Source organism: Misgurnus anguillicaudatus, chromosome 18, assembly GCF_027580225.2.
Source record: "Misgurnus anguillicaudatus chromosome 18, ASM2758022v2, whole genome shotgun sequence".
NCBI classification, from domain to species: Eukaryota; Metazoa; Chordata; class Actinopteri; order Cypriniformes; family Cobitidae; genus Misgurnus; species Misgurnus anguillicaudatus.
Window position 1 is genome coordinate 29682828 of NC_073354.2, and position 17776 is coordinate 29700603.

General features: G+C 39.1%; 1 protein-coding gene across 1 annotated transcript in view; it reads left to right on the forward strand.

The window, feature by feature from the left end:
* gtf3c2 (general transcription factor IIIC, polypeptide 2, beta) overlaps window positions 1-16109 on the forward strand; it is a 32290-nt gene extending 16181 nt beyond the window's left edge. The window contains exons 11-19 of the mRNA XM_055185550.2: window positions 2472-2503; window positions 2895-3024; window positions 4263-4407; window positions 6447-6608; window positions 6711-6798; window positions 6891-7010; window positions 7100-7270; window positions 11032-11139; window positions 15606-16109. Coding sequence (XP_055041525.2) covers window positions 2472-2503; window positions 2895-3024; window positions 4263-4407; window positions 6447-6608; window positions 6711-6798; window positions 6891-7010; window positions 7100-7270; window positions 11032-11139; window positions 15606-15827 — 1178 coding nt within the window. The 3' untranslated portion in view covers window positions 15828-16109. The remainder of the gene's footprint in view (window positions 1-2471; window positions 2504-2894; window positions 3025-4262; window positions 4408-6446; window positions 6609-6710; window positions 6799-6890; window positions 7011-7099; window positions 7271-11031; window positions 11140-15605) is intronic.
* The last annotated feature ends 1667 nt before the right edge of the window (window positions 16110-17776 follow it).

The following is a 17776-nucleotide window of genomic DNA, read 5'->3' on the forward strand; positions in this document are numbered from 1 at the left end:
GAGGATATGTGAGTAAATTTTTAATTTTTTTTTCACTAAAGGTTTTATGTAGCGGAAAAGGGTTGCACCTATACAAAGGCAATGGTTCTTTAAATAACCTTTGACTAAATGGTTCTTTTGGGAACTAAAAATGGTTCTTCTATTGCATCGATGTGAAAAACCTTTAATTGTGCTGCGTCTGGAGAGTTTATGGTAGGTAATTATGAATAGGTTTTGTCTTGTGTGAATGGGTGTCCTGTAATAAAAGGGTGCGTGAGAGAGGAGGCTCCTCCTTTCTCAATGGAGATAATTTACTGGCTTGTTTTCATCAGACAAGGATCTATAATTGAAATGACAAAAAAGATGCATTGCTACGCAGTTGTTAGTGTTCGAAGTCATGAATTCCAGCCGAATACATGACACACGATCCCACCGGCCTGTCAATCAAAAAGACCTTAGTCAGGCCAGGGAAAGGGCAGCTGTTCAGGGCTGTCTGTTGTGTCGTCTGAATGAGTGAATCAGAGGTGTGTGATGCTTTATTGAACTGATCGACCCGTCATCGCGGTCTAGGGGTCTGACCCGAAGCCACATGGTCTTCATCTCTGTTCTCTCCATGCCCACATACACGCACTGTCTGTCCCCATACACACACACACACACACACACACACACACACACACACACTGTTTGTCTCCATTTAAACATATGTTTACAACCAAATACATTTTCTGTCCCCTTCACACACGCACACACTGTCTGTTTCCATCCACACACACACATTTTCTGTCGCCATCTACACACACACACACACACACACACATTTTCTGTAGCCATCTACACACACCCACACTTTGTCTCCATCCACACATAAATAAGCCTGGGATACACTGCACGATTTTTTTACCTGTCCCAGACGAAAGATTACCATCGTGAAACAATTGTGGCGGCTTCTGTGATTGTGGCTTTTAATCGGTTGTCCTATATCATTCAGTGAGAGAGGTTCAAAGACGTCTGTTTTGTCGGCCTTGCTTCCAAAGATAGCCTACGATAGTTTTCTGACAGTGTCAGAAATTCAGCATGATCAACGCACAGTGTGTTGGCTGCTACGACCTGCGTACTGGTATTTGTTTAGCACTAGCGCATGCTAGTGATGTTGCGCTAGCGTGTGTCGTAGCTGTTGAAGCCTCAGACTCAATAGGTGTCATCGTACAGTCTACATGCTTTTCATACAAGTCAAACGATCAGTGGCGCACAGTGTGATAAGGATAAGATCTTATAGGAATGCAAAAATCATGCAGCGTATCCCGGGCTTTACACATTTACACACATCTCTATCTACACACACACATTTTCTGTCTCCTCCTCCTACACACACACACACACACACACACACACACACACACACACACACACACACACACACACACACACACACATTCTGGTTTCCATGTTTTATGGGGACATTCCATAGACGTAATGCATTTTATACTGTACAAACTGTATATTCTATTCCCCTTACCTACCCCATTTCCTAACCCCAACCATCACAGAAAACTTTCTGATACTTCACATTTTCAAGAAACATCATTTTGTTTGATTTATAAGCTTGTTTCCTCATGGGGACATCAAAATGTCCCCACAAGGTCACAAAAACACTGGTATTCCTATCTTTGTGGGGACAATTGGTCCCCACAACGTGATAATTACCAGGTACACACACACACACACATTTTCTGTCTCCGTCTACACACATTTTCTGTCTCCATACTTCTACACACACACACACATTTACTGTCTCTGTCTGCACATACATACACAAACACACACAGATTTTATTTCAAGAAACATTGATTGTGTGAGATTAGGGATAAATGTTAAAGAAATCCTAAAAAAGGCTTAAAATGCTTGGTCAACCAATTTATTTCCTTTGTGTTTTAAAACAGGGAGTCAGTGCGGTAGTATAAGGTAACAAACGCAATTTGACTTGGTAGTAACTTCATCTAGCATATATACGGTGCTAACAGGACTTGAGTGAGTCGGAGTTTATTTAAAGGACAAGTTTGGTATTTGACACTTAAAGCCCTGTTTTCAGATTGTTTATGATGAAATAGAACGGTTTTTACTGGAATTTGGACATATGATGGTGGCCCGAGAATTTCCAGGTGTTTGTTGTTTTACCCCCCACCTCTACAATGGCTGCATAGGTGCACTGGAATCCTTCCTAAAATGCATTAAACTTTCATTTACAAAGACGTGAAACTCACTGAGTGGTCAGGTGTGTTCACTGATATTCTCACACAAAAATCGCTGCAAAAGAGCACCTCTTTATATGACGGCACGTAGCTTACATGCTGCTAGTTTCCCCTTCACATTACATGTCATTTGATTCGTGTTCCTTTGATTGTTTTGCTTGATAAATGCGCCATTGGATTGTAATACTCCTATCTGTAAGTGCACAGCGTTGATAAACACGTTTATGTGTTTTCCAATAGGTGAAGGCAGCAAAGCGCCGCTGATATGCCGGGTAAGTCAATATCCACTCTGCTGGCCAGACCTCTTATTCTCACAGATAAGACCTCATCCTGAGTCTCAGTCCACACATTAATTGACGTTTACACACTCATTGGGTTAAACCTACAGTATCTGACTTACAGAAGGAATGTGTAGAGATTATTGAAACATTTGCTCAACACTGACATTTTCACCATAGATTCATTTCACAGTTGAAGTGACTTTTTAAAGCTATCGTTAGGGTTGGCTCCTCTGGTCCTTGTAATGGGCTGTCCAACGTAATGTTTTTTACATCCAAAATTGTTAAAAAATCTTGGAAATTCAAATGTGTGTGCACACTGAAATCCATAAGTCATTGTTATAGGAGTGATTACAGAATTTAGTGCTTTTTTATTTGTCTGCAGGTGAAGCAGGTTTTGACTTTGAAAATGGGCTCCAACCAGGCAGACCATAAAAGCCAAAATGGCCTGTGCATTGCTATGGATTGGGTCAATGTCAAACCACACAACCTCCTGGCTGCAGGCTTCTATGATGGTGATTTACATTCATTGTATATATGCACAGAACCAGTGTTGGGGGTAACGCATTACAAGTAACTCGCATTACGTAATAATATTACTTTTCTGAAGTAACGAGTAAAGTAACGCATTACTTTATAAATGTACACATTAATATGAGTTACTTTTTTAAAAAAGAAATGTGAGTTAATTCAATTTAAATGATTGATGTACTGAATTAAACTGAACATTTTAACATAGAATTACGCACTCTGTGCCTGAATGGGAACAGTTTGAGTCAGAAACGGAGATGGCAGGCCAGAGCTTGACATTTTTGCAATCATAAAAAACACCTACAAGGCCTGAAAGATATCAAGCCTCAGCCAAGTAAGAAAAAGTAATGCAAAAGTAACTAAAAAGTAACGTAAGCATTACTTTCCATGAAAAGTAACTAAGTAACGCGATTAGTTACTTTTTTGGGGAGTAACTTAATATTGTAATGCATTACTTTGAAAAGTAACTTTCCCCAACACTGCACAGAAATGCACCTACTATACTGTAAATGTCTTGAATTAAAGGGACACTCCACTTTTTTTTGAAAATATGCTAATTTTCCAGCTCCCCTAGAGTTAAACATTTGATTTTTAACATTTTGGAATCCATTCAACTGATCTCCGGGTCTGGCGCTAGCACTTTTAGCATAGCTTAGCATAATCCATTGAATCTGATTAGACCATTATTAGCATCGCGCTAAAAAATAACAAAAGAGTTTCAATATTTGTCCTATATAAAACTTGACTCTTCTGTTATTTACATCGTGGTTACTTTCAATAGCAGGGGACTATTTTCGGGCAGTTCGTAATATCATTGCACCTGCTACAGCCATGTTACAGCCGCAAAGTCCTTGATTATTACACCAGAATGAGAGTATAGTTCCTAGACATATCTGCCTAGAAAATCGCAACTTTTAATTTTCGTCGGTCTTAGTACACAATGTAACTACAGAAGAGTCAAGTTTTAAATAGGAAAAATATTGAAACTCTTTTGTTATTTTTAGCGCAATGCTAATGGTCTAATCCGATTCAATGGATTATGCTAAGCTACGCTAAAAATGGTACTGCCAGACCCGGAGATCGGCTGAATGGATTGCAAAACGGTAAAAATCTAATGTTTAACTCTAGGGGAGCTGGAAAATGAGCTTATTTTCAAAAAAAGTGGAGTGTCCCTTTAAACACCAAAACAAAGTGTGTAATGTTTTTACTTTCTCTTATCCAGGCGTGGTTGCATTGTGGGATCTCTCTAGTAAGTCTTCACTGCTAAAGGTCAAGTCTCCAGATGGAGGTCTTCTTCTTTACCCCTACCACTGCTTCCTTGCACACGATGAGAGTGTGCGAAGCTTGTGCTGGTGCAGAGCTTCGAGGTATAATATTACATATATATTTTATTATGAAACAATATCTATTTTACTAATATTCACACCAATGTATGTATGACATTACCTGCATAATATTCATGCTTTAGTCCAACCCCAACTCCCCCCAACCAGTTTATTCATTTCGACGTAAACGCTAGATCAAACGCATTACAATTCAAATCATGCAGTCCTGGTTCAGCATCACTTGTTTTATCAGCCTGCTCTAGCACATAGATTTAAAGCACTGTGACCTTATAATGGATTCCTGAAAATGGCATTAGAAAAGTTCATTTGGAAAATGACACACCATCTCACTCCCGACGGGGGGCTTGTGAAGTCAAGTCCACATTTTTGTTTTGTTTTCAAGATTCGTGCCGAAATCTTTCAGAATGCTACGTCCAGCTGCTATTCATTTTTCGCAGAAAAAAAGCTTTGTGTTTAACAAATGTCTATGACACTTACACGTTTTGTCCAACAAGCTTATCTTCACAGATGAACACAACTTTTATACATTTTTCAGTCTAAATGCGTTTACTACAAATTAAACGCTAACCTTTACCTTAGGCTACAAGTGAACTACACATCAACGTCATCACCACCAAGCTTCGGATAGCTCTTTTAAACGATTAAACACATTTAAAAACATGTTTCCTGATTAGAAAATACTTTGTTTGTTGGGAATTGTGGCCATGTTGTGTTGTTTTTGAGACGTTTAAAGTCCCCAACAATGTCTGTACTGTAGTCCCATGTAGCAACTGGTTAGCAACCGCCTTCTTAAAGACATTTTAAAGCTTTAAAAGTTATGATTGGGGGTATTACTGGTGTGTTTTATTGAGTATAGTAAAACGTGACAATAGCTGGGGCTTATGTTAACCCAAGATCTTATTTAAAGGGACACTCCACTTTTTTTTGAAAATATGCTAATTTTCCAGCTCCCCTAGAGTTGCGCTAAACATTTGATTTTTACTGTTTTGGAATCCATTCAGCTGATCTCCGGGTCTGGCGCTAGCATTTTTAGCATAGCTTAACATAATCCATTGACTCTGATTAGACCATTTAGCATCAAGCTTAAAAATAATAAAAGAGTTTCGATACTTTTCCTATTTAAAACTTGACTCTTCTGTAGTTAAATTGTGTACCATTTGTGTGCTAAATGGTCTAATCAGATTCAATGGATTATGCTAAGCTATGCTAAAAGTGGTAGCGCCAGACCCGGAGATCAACTGAATGGATTTTAAAACAGTGAAAATCAAATGTTTAACTCTAGGAGAGCTGGAAAATGAGCGTATTTTCAAAAAGTGGAGTGTCCCTTTAAGGCATTTAATCAAAACCCTATTCAAAAAACCAATTGATTTCAGGACGATCGAACCGAAAGTGCTAAAATGCTAACTCGCTTTCGGGTTTTGACTACAGAAATACGTCATCCCTGCGGCACTCTTTACAGTGTTTTGAGATTTATCAAATAAACACTAAACTGTCTGAATAAACAAAGTAGGTTTCCCCTCTTGCAAAACAAACTTGACAACATTAGTGCCCGGTGACTTCTTTTATTGAGGGCGCTCGATGCAAAGTTCTTCACAACATGTATGTAACCCGTCATGTGTGTGGTTCCTTGTTTAAAAATATGTGTTATGCGCGTCGAGTGATCCTATGTGCATCACGTGTCTTGTCAAAATAAGTGCCTGCTGCAGACGCGTCTAAAGGGTTTATGATAAAAGAGATGCTTGCGTTGCCAGATACTCGCGTAATCAGAGTTTACGGTTAAGGGAGTGTCTTGCATGAATTTTGTGAACATGAGTGTCTCTTTTATCATAAACGCTTTTGACGCATGTGCAGCAGGAACTTATTTTGACAAAACACATGATGCACATGACGCAACAAACGCATATTTTGAAAACACGAGGATCCTACATGACACTCCAAACACATATTTTCAATTTGCCCCCCTCGGATGAGCAGTCACAAGCCGCCACTGCTTGACATACCAAATCAGGTTTGATATAAATGTATGTGTTATCTTAAAATTATTAAATATTGTTAAACAGTAATTTGTTGGTGACCGTCGGAGATGACCGCATGGCAAAAATGTGGGACCTGAGGAAAACCCACGCACCTCTGTTGTCGGTGAAGCGTTGCCTTAACCCCGAAGTGTACTGGCCGCTTATTTGGAGTGGCATCTTTATGACTCAGGAGTGTTGCTATTCCACGTAAGCATCTAATATATATATATATATAACATTAATACAGATTTGAAGTCAGTTTAGGTCAGTTTAGGTTTCTTAATGATTTTTATCCTCTGCTCTGCATAGATTTGGGCAACAAGGCATTCATTATTTGGACTCAGGTTATGTTGGAATAAAGCCTTACTTTGTTTGTCCCAGAAAAGGCACTGTTTGGGTAAGTGGAAGTTTCATGGGTGTCACTGCTACTGTATATGGTTTAATAAAGACAAAACTAAATATATATTTCTCTTTCTCGCTTTCTTACAGAGCCTTTCTATGTCTGACTGGATTAATTCTGTAATCATTGGTGATAATAGTGGAGATTGTGTACTTACTTTGCTTCCTGAAATGGATGGTGACCCCAACAACCTCAGGCGAAGAAGATATGTATGCATCTTTTGCATTCACTGAATTTAAGAGCAACATTTTCCTAAAGATCTCGTAATTAAAAACTGACCACTGTTCAAACCCCACAGTCAGTGTACAGAACCGACATGGTCCAGTATGAACCCGGTCAGTGGGATGATGAGGAAGATGCAGAGGAAGAAGAAGAAGAAGTGGAGAAACCAAGTTTTCCCGGGCAGGAGCCACAGAGCTACAAAGGAGCGACCAAAAAGTACTATCTACACTTTCACGACCTGGATCTGGTAAGAAACTCAATGAGATTAGATGAATAATTAGGCATTAAAGGGATAGTTCACCCAAAAATTATACACTCGTGTTGTTTTAAGTCTGTATAAGTTTCTTTATTCTGTTGAACTCAGTAGGAGATATTTTGATAAATCATGGTAAACACACAGTTGACAACACTTCCATATAGAGATGAAACGGTATGAACATTTTACATCATGGTTATAGTGACCAAAATCACCAAATTTAAAATAAATTTTACATTACATGCACTTTTGTTCGCATAAACATCAAATATATAACATTAATCATGGCACGTTTGGGGTTGTGAGATAAATGTTCAGATAAAACACAAGTGAGTAAATCAGATTTTCATATAAACACAGGACAAATCAGCAAGTCTGTCTGGGTAGTTGTGAGAAATCGGGTGTACTTTATGAACCAGGAGAGAGCTGTGCGACACCTGCGCTCACAGCAATCACAGAAGAAACAAAACAGAGTAGAAAAGAGCTTTAATCTCATCAGATCACATCATTTAATGGAAAATGAATCGAAAAGATGGATATGTATAAAGAAATATTAGGTAAAGGTGTCAGTACAACTAGATTTCCCTTGATGTAAAGATTTTATGGATTTAAATTCAGTCAGTGAAGCACTGTCATCACAACACATAGGAGCAGACCTGAATGAATGTGTTTGTCTCACATTATTGCTTGTATTGGTTGATCCTGGACAGGGGTTTTCGAGCTGTGACAAGGGCATGGTTAATTAACAAATGACGTTTTTATTGCAGTTAAAGAGCACCTATTGTCCGATTCTCGTTTTTAAATTTCCTTTGGTGTGCAATTAGTACATTGTAACGATATGAAAAAGGTACAATCCACAAAATAAACGATGATGCGAGGTATCGTCTCCAATGTAAATCTCTTTTCTTGGACTATAACAAACACACGGATTGTAGGCAACAGTTTACTTCCTGGGATTGAGGATGATATTCCTCCCGCTTGGACTCATAGCCTGTAAGTTAACTCTTTTTAGCAACCAAATCATTCAAACATGTTAAGGAGCGTCACATTTTTGGCTGACTGCAGAGGTATTCAGGCCAATCACAACATACAGATTAGCTGGCCAATCAGGCAAACAGAGCTTTTCAAATCCATGATATGTCAGGAAGAAAGTGAAATTTGGAGCTACAAAAAATACGGTATGTGGAAAATAATGTGTTTTAAACCATAAACTACGCAAACACATTATATTATACCAAATACAAAAAATTACGTTTTTTAGCAATGAAATAGGTGCTCTTTAACCATTAAACCGGTAATTGTTACATATCTCTACTTCAATAGTAGCAAAAACAAATACTATGGAAGTAGGTAAGTACCGTCAACTGTGTGCTCACCATCATTTATCAAAATATCTTTTGTGTTCAACAGAATAAAGAAACTCAGACAGGTTTGTAACAACATGATGAATGACAAATTTTCTAAAGGTTAATACAATATACAGGTACAAAACCACAACTGTTAGGCGTAATACAGGTTTTCCACGGGTCCTTGAAATCCTTGAAAGTTTGTGAGTCTGGGGAAAAAAATTTAAGCACTGGTTTTTTTTTGAAAATATACACATAGATACAGGTCATTGAAAATGCTTGAATCTATTTTATGCAAGAAGTTTTCTGAAAAAAAAATCCATATTATTCCCTGTGTAGTGTAGGATAATATCATAAAAATTCTAGCGTGCTAAACTGTTCGCTTTTAATGCTTATATCTTCTGTATGTGAATGTTGATTCAAACCAAAATGCTTTTTTGCATAGTTGTGTTTGACGACATAAAAACGTCTCGGGTTACGTATGTAACTGTTGTTCCCTGAAAAGGGAACGAGGCGCTGCATCTCCCTTGCCATACTTCCTGCGTCCCTGTAACACCATCTTTGGCAATATTTCAGATAGTGATATACTTCCTGGTTCCCGTGTCACCCTGTCTTTGTCATTAAGCCTCACCATTGTTGATATACACATTCGATTTGATGTACACATTCAGACGCACTTACCCTTGAAGGCGTCCTCAAAGTGTCACCGCAGTGACGCAGCGCGAGTTCCCTTGAAAGGGAACTGTAACAATGTATCTTGAAAGGTAACACAATGTAACCTTGCTCTCACTTAAAATGTGTCCCCACATTTAGTCCTTGAATTTGAGGTTACTGGACCTGGAAAGTCCTTGATAAGGCCTTGAATTTGAAGTTAACTAAGGTGTGGGAACCCTGGTAATATTAATTAACATGTACTTACTGTAGGGTTAGGATTAGGGTTTGGTTTAGGGTTAGTTGCATGGAATTATGCATAAGTAAGTACATGTAACAAAACACAGAAAAAAGTGTTACCCTCTTGTTCTGTACCCCACAAAAAGTTAGTGATAAGGGGGCGTAATTTTTAAGCATTCATTATGTAATTTAGAATAATTCATAATTACTAAAATAATATGCAGTATATTACTGACGCTGACTCACCTTTGCAACAGTCGCTGAGCGTGACAGACCGAGCCCATGTTTTAAATTAAGATGTACTGAATTGCATTCATGCTGCCGATATTTGGTTTTCTGTGTCATTATTAATTTTCATGTGTAAAATGAATAGTTTTTTTCTTGCTCAATTGTGATACATAATGTTTATGTTCTGGTATATTTAGATAATCTTTATGGAAGCATGCATATTGCATGTGGATATTGTTGGGTAATTCTATGACCAATTGACCAATTTGGTACTGAGCCATTTCTAGTTACCATCATATTTTTGTTTTATTTTAATGATTTTCATTCAATCGTGTACATTTATGTAGAGCAGTTTTACATTTTTGTCTCTGACATGGTCTCTATGCTTTGAAATGTAATAATGTATGTCAATTACTTGGACTATTGACTTTGCTTGCCACACAAGCAATTTTCTTTCACTTTTATCCAAGCTCTATAGTAAGCAAAATAACATCATTTTACTATTGCAGGTATACAGATCGAAGAGTATGACATTTATACAATGTATGTGTTTACAAGACCATGCAAAAATGATCCATTAGAGCTTACGTTTGATTGCGACTTAGTGTTGTTTTTTTGTGATAGCAACTGCAGCCTATTCCACAGATCATTACACACAGACTGTTTAGGGTCCGTGGCCAAACTGGATTTATTGGCTTAGTTATTTTCCTAGCACACCTGAGCGAGTGCAGGAGCCTAAGAGTGGTCCGTTTGGGATTCAGCATAGGGCTCTCTCTCTCTCTCTGAAATCCCTTAGAGACTTGTCCTGCATCTCATGGGTTATATGTTGATTAAATTCTGCACCCTTCATTAATTTAAAATCATGCCCGCCTGAGGCCTACCACCCCCATCTCCATCTGTTTCTGGGTCTCACGCTCCAACGCTCCATCCCAATCGTCCATTCGTCCGTGGGCCGCTGCACATGTCTGCTCTAAAGAGAGCCATAGCTGTTTGAATAGAGCTAATTGAACTCTCATCAGTCATCGCTATTCACACACGCGTGCACACACACAACACACATCCTTTTAGCAAGCAAAGGTACTGGTATTGTGTCCACTATGTTTGATCAAGTGCAGTAGTTAAACACCAAGGAGAAAATGTTCTTTGTTGACACAATTAATTGTCCGCCTTATGACTAATAGATTTAATTTCTTCTTCCTGCATAAAGTGAAAAATATAACATACAGTAGGGTACAAAACTCTGAGACCACATTTGGACATAACTTATTCCTTTTCTTTATCTCTTAGGGAAACTTTTCTAAATGCGAGCAGCGGCCCATGATGCTGCACCTGCAGAAAAATGAGCTTAAAGGTGTTGTGAAAGTGGATCAGATGCCATTAAATGCACTTTACAAGGTGAGATCTACATGGTATATACAGTAATAATAATAATTAATAATAATAATAATCTGTACATTAAGTAAACTAAAGCTGTACATACACTCACCAAAAGGATTATTAGGAAGACCTGTTCAATTTCTTATTAATGCAATTATCTAATCAACCAATCACATGGCAGTTGCTTCAATGAATTTAGGGGTGTGGTCCTGGTCAAGACAATCTCCTTTAGTTGTTGGTGCCAGACGGGCCGGTCTGAGTATTTCACAATCTGCTCAGTTACTGGGATTTTTACTCGCAACCATTTCTAGGGTTTACAAAGAATGGTGTGAAAAGGGAAAAACATCCAGTATGTGGCAGTCCTGTGTGTGAAAATGCCTTGTTAATACTAGAGGTCAGAGGAGAATGGGCTGACTGATTCAAGCTGATAAAAGAGCAACTTTGACTGAAATAACCACTCGTTACAACCGTGGTATGCAGCAAAGCATTTGTGAAGCCACAACACGCACAACCTTGAGGCGGATGGGCTACAACACCAGAAGAACCCACCGGCTACCACTCATCTCCACTACAAATAACTGAAATCGAGACTCATCAGACCAGGCAACATTTTTCCAGTCTTCAACTGTCCAATTTTGGTGAGCTCGTGCAAATTGTAGCATCTCTTTGATGAGACATTCAGATGGAAGAGTTAGAATTTGGCGTAAACGGAAGAATCATGGATCCATCATGCCTTACTGTGCAGGCTGGTGGTGGTGGTGTAATGGTGTGGTGAATGTTTTCTTGGCACACTTTAGGCCCCTTAGTGCCAATTGGGCATCATTTAAATGCCATGGCCTACCTGAGCATTGTTTCTGACCATGTCCATCCCTTTATGAACACCATGTACCCATCCTCTAATGGCTACTTCCAGCAGGATAATGCACCATGTCACAAAGCTCGAATCATTTCAAATTGGTTTCTTGAACATGAGTTCACTGTACTAAAATGGCACCCACAGTCACCAGATCTCAACCCAAAATGCTTTTTTGCATAGTTGTGTTTGACAAATGAAAACGTCTTGGGTTACGTAATGTATTGTTGTTCCCTGAGAAGGGAACAAGATGGTGCATCTCCCTTGCCATACTTCCTGCGTCCCTGTAGCGCCGTCTTTGGCAATATTTCAGATAGCGATATACTTCCTGTCTCCCGCGTCACCCTGTCTTTGTCGTTAAGCCTCACCATTGGTTGAATTTGATATACACGTTCAGACGCACTTACCATTGGAGGCGTCCACAAAGTGTCAATGCAGTGACGCAGCGCGAGTTCCCTCCAAAGGGAACTGTAACAATGTATCTTAAAAGGTAACACGATGTAACCTTGCTCTCACTTGAAATGTGTCCCCACATTTAGTCCTTGAATTTGAGGGTATTAGACCTGGAAAGTCCTTGAAAGGTCCTTGAATTTGAAGTTAACTAAGGTGTGGGAACCCTGAAGCCTAAAATAACTCATCTGGAAAATGATAGACAAATGTATGTCGGATAACTTGAGGGTGAGTAAATCATGGGTTAATTTTGATATTTGGCTGGAGCTTCCCTTCAACTCAGTCTGTTCTTGTTTAGCTAAAAGTGCATACATTAATTTTACACCGGAAGGTTATTTATTTAGCTTGTTACTAAAAAAATACTCTAGAGGGACTCTAGAGTTGTAATTTCATTTGATTGATATTCTCTGAAGAGAATTGAAAATAATTAATTTAAAGTTATTACTTAGATTTAACATTACTTTGCTTCTTTATCGTTAATTTATTGACAATCTGAAAGAAGTTTAATACTACAAACCTATATTTGTTGACTTAATACAACTAGAAGTCAAAAGTCCCACAGGTAATTTTGGGACAAAAATAGGCTTTGACCTAATAACATTACAACCAGACAGCGCGGAGCGGAGCGTCTTCCATCAGGAGAAGCTGTTATTGTTCAGCAGAGGCTCCTGTAGAGAGTGATTAGAGCTGTGATGATGAAAGCTTTTATTGCCTGTTGTAAAGTCCAGTGACCCACAGAGGACATGCAGGAGTAGAAGGTTAAGCAGACTCTTTTAATTAATAATCAATCTGAGCAGGGGTTTAGACTATAAATGCACATACACACAGGCTCCAAGTTTACCGCTAGTCAATAATGTGGGTAAAAATAAACTCGGAGTAAATAAGAGCAATGTCACGTGCATCCAGACGGTCATTATCTCAAAATAAACCCTGACAGGGTGATCAGAAACTCTGAAGGGGTTTATTTTGTATGCCATCCCGTTACTTAAAGGACAAGTTCGGTATTTTACACTTAAAGCCCTGTTTTCAGATTGTTTATGATGAAATAGAACGGTTTTGACTGAAATTTCGACATATGCGGCTGCCCGGAGAATTTTTGGGTGTTTGTGTTTCAGCTCCTACTTTACAATGGGTTCAATGGTGCACCGGAACAATCCTTCCCAAAATGCACCAAACTTTCGTCCACAAAGACGTGAAACTCACCGAGTGGCCAGGGGTGCCCACTGGCATGCCCACAAAAAAATCGCTGCAAAAGACGCATTCCAACAGGTTTTATCGTAGTTTTTGCCAACTCCATTGACTTGTATTAGATGTGCTGTGAGGTACGGTATTACTCCGCGCCGGGAACTTTGTTTCTATTCTTGCAATTGGCAATGGCGGATTAGCGCCACCAACTGGGCTGGAGTGTCTATTATTTAAGCTCTAAGCGGAAGAATGTACAGGTGTGAGGCGTTTGGAAAAATAGGTCCACAAGTTAACAACGAATGCTAAAACAGCTGTTGGAAAGCATCTTTTAACGTGATTTTTGTGTGAGCACATCATTGAACACCCCTGACCACCCGATAAGTTTCACGTCTTTGTAAACGAAAGTTTAAAGGATAATTCCGGTATTTAACACCCTGAGTCTCACCTCTGGTCTGTTCTGGACGAACCACAGCAATGGACACAGAAATTCCGACAACGGGTCGTGCCCTGAGTCTTCGACTCGTCCAGAAGCGTCTCTTGCCTGCTTCAGAATGGAAGTCAATGGCCATGCACAAACATGTCATTAAAACAACACTTAACGTTAATTTTCAAAACTGTGCTACTCACCGAGTGGTTCGTGGTGTTCGTTGATGATTAAAAACAAGTTGTGTAGCGAAATACAGTTTCTGTCGTGTTTTATTTGGCATTTTGTAAAATTCCATTGACTTCTCTGGAAGACTCATTGCTCGCTGATATATCACTCCGCCACCGCCGGAAAAGGGACTGTTTACATGTGGTTGATGTTTTTTCGCTCGGTTTCTCTCAGAATAAATTTTTCCCATATTTGTAGGGCTGGACCAGAATATTCGAATATTCGTTCCGTATTTCAGTTTTGGGATTTGAATATATATATAAATATTTTACAGCGTTAATGCAGAGCTTTTGCCAAGCAGGAAGTGCGCTTCACGCTCCCGCTCTATAGGTGGCGCAGAGAGACCAACATCCATAGCCAACAGCCACCAAACGCACACCAGTGGAAGAGATCGCCTCAAATGGAAAACGCGCTTCCTGCTTTGACATTCACGCTAATAATATTGTAAATAACATTCAGTTTCTTGCAAAAACTGATTGATATGCTTCACAAGACGTCAATATGTCACACTGAGTTATGGGGGATTACTGTTGTATTGGATATATATGCTTTAGCTCTTAAAGTGTGCGGATCGGTTGACTTGCATGACGGAGCACTGGGGTTTCTGCAAAATATCTTCTTTATTGTTCTGCCGATGAAAAAAACATATTGGATGGTGTAAGTGTTATAAATAAACTTGATTTTGAAAGTATGCTACCGTTTTATTACAGTTTGTTGGACTATGTTCATTCATGCTTCAGACTCAAATATAGAGCGGAAGTATATACGCGGTTGTGAGGTATCTGAAAAAATAGTTCTACTATAGCAAATAACACGGATTGAAATCATACATTGCGCCAATATATTTGTTTTTAATCATCAACGAGCGCCATGGGCCGCTCGGTGAGTGGTACAGTTTTGAGGGTGAACGTTGGGTGTTGTTTTGGTGACATTTTGTGCATGGCCATTGGCTTCCGTTCTGGGGCAGTCAGGAGACGCTTTTAAATGAGTCGAAAAGTCAAGACACGACTTATTGTCAAAATACAGTGTCCATCACTGTAGTTCATCCAAAACAAACCAGAAATGAGACTCAAAGTGTTAAATACCGGAATTATCCTTTAATGCATTTTAGAAAGGATTGTTCCAGTGCACCATTAAACCCATTGTAAAGGTAGGAGCTGAAACACAAACACCCAAAAATTCTCGGGGCAGCCGCAAATGTCGAAATTTCAGTCAAAACCGTTCTATTTCATCATAAACAATCTGAAAACAGGGCTTTAAGTGTAAAATACCGAACTTGTCCTTTAACATTTTTATTTCAAATCTTTTTTTGTCTTAAAAGTTTTCTCTTTTTGTCTCTTTCAGGTCCGTTTCAATCCAAATATGGATGCATATAACTGGATGCTGTCTGCCGGTCAGTCAGGTTTGGTACGTGTGAACTGTGTGCGTGGCCTTAACAATTCGGTTATGCTCAAGCAGTTGCAAGAGACTCGAGCCCAGTTCAGTGCCATGTTCAAATCACAGGAGCCCGAGGACTCTGTGACAGCTGTCCGTCACAGCACTGCTGACACGGTACAAGTGAGCTAGTCTCCGCCCCCAAATCTTTTAGGCTCCATTAGAGATAAACCGGAATACATAGCCTGTTATGGCTAAGATTTATATTTTTAAATACCCGATGGCATGACACCCGCTTTTTTAATCGCTAACTTAAATGGCAAGAAGTACTTTGTATATTAATGTTTTTATATTTTTGTGTATTTGGGTTTTAGCAGAGATGAAAACTTTACGCAATCACGTTAACTTGAGATCTTCTTGTAAACGTGGTTCTTTTTACAAGGACTGTTTGGACAATAAAGTTCATTATTTATAGTCCCTGTGTCGTTCATGAGAACCGATATTCCTCCTGATGGACACAGCGAGTTTGGTTCAATATGGTTTAATAAACAAACTTCACCTGCTTTCACCCGCATCAGTATTCTTTAATACTCTGTTTAGTTATTTAACGAATGACTAGCAGCGGCGGCCGATTACTTATTTTTTCGAGGGCGCTCAATGGGAAGTTCGTCACAACATGGATGTGTGGTTCCTTTTTTCACAATATGTGTTCTGCGCGTCAAGTGATCCTGTGCATCACGTGTCTTGTCACAATAAGTGCCTGCTGCAGAAGCGTCTAAAGGGTTTATGATAAAAGAGACGCTCGCATAATTTCATGCTTAATCAGTGTTTACTGTTAAGGGAGTGTCTTGCGTGTATTTTGTGAACGTGTTTTGACGCGTGTGCAGCAGGCACTTATTTTGACAAAACACGTGATGCACATAAGATCTCTGGACGCGCAGAACACATATTTTGGTAAAAGGAACCACACACATGACACTCCGAACACTTATTTTGAATTGGCGCCCCTTGGATGAGCAGTCATGAGCCACCACTGATGACTAGAATGCAGGGTTGTTGGGTTTGAATAAGAAACTTTTCTAAGTTAATTTAACTTAACAGGTGGGTTTGTCTATTTTTGACCCAGCCATAGGTTTCAAAATAACCCAGCCATTTTTAAAGTGAAGGCACTAGTACTTGAAAGAGTTGGCGTACTCTGACTCAAGTCCAATTTTGAATGAACTTGGACTTGACTCTGATACTTGAAATTTGTAATTGTATTCTTTGTATTATTATTTTTAAGTCTTTCCCCACCATTGACGAGATAATCTCGTCAATTAAGAGAAAACATTTGCATAAAAAAAGTGTTCCTGAATTTTTAGGTTAATCTCTAATACCGTGATTATCCACTAGTTGGATTTACCCAATTTATTAAAGCTCACGTAACACATGCTGTTTCTGCATTTCTGATATTAATCTGGAGTACCTATAGAGTAGTATGACATCCTTTATATCTGTGAAGAGTCTTTAGTTTAATCAGATTTATAAAAGAAAGATTAGCTTTACCGAATCTTTCCGATAACGTACGAAAAAATGAAGAAGGAGGAGTTATAACACGGGAGGAGCGAGTACGAGTCATGCAACACTATACAACACTGTTTTAACTTATGATTCACTACATGTTCATGTCATTTATATAATATACACGCGCCTATTTCCAACATAAGACAGAAGTCTTACTTACCACGTGTAACTCGTCATGACCCGGTTCTGAAAATCCACCGCATCAAACACACACGCAAAACTCCGCTGCTAATCCGGATAATAAACTATATCCATTGTTTCCATAAGGCTGGATGTCTTCTCCTTACATCCAAAAACACACTTCTTGTTGTGCCATTGTTGACTTTTGAAATTAAACGAAGCTGAGTGGCGTGATAAGCTGTTAGCAAGCTCTAGCGTCTCTCGCTGACTGACGGCTGGGCGGGGTTTTCCGGGGGAAGTTTTCCGGCGGAAGCCCATATAAAGAAGTGATACGTATCGAAAACCCCTGAAATGTCAGTTAGAACTGTAATCGAAAAAAACTAGCTGAAACTTGTATGAACCCTGACGAAGTGCATTCGGCACAGAAATACTCTGAAACACGCCCAACTGCTGTTTTG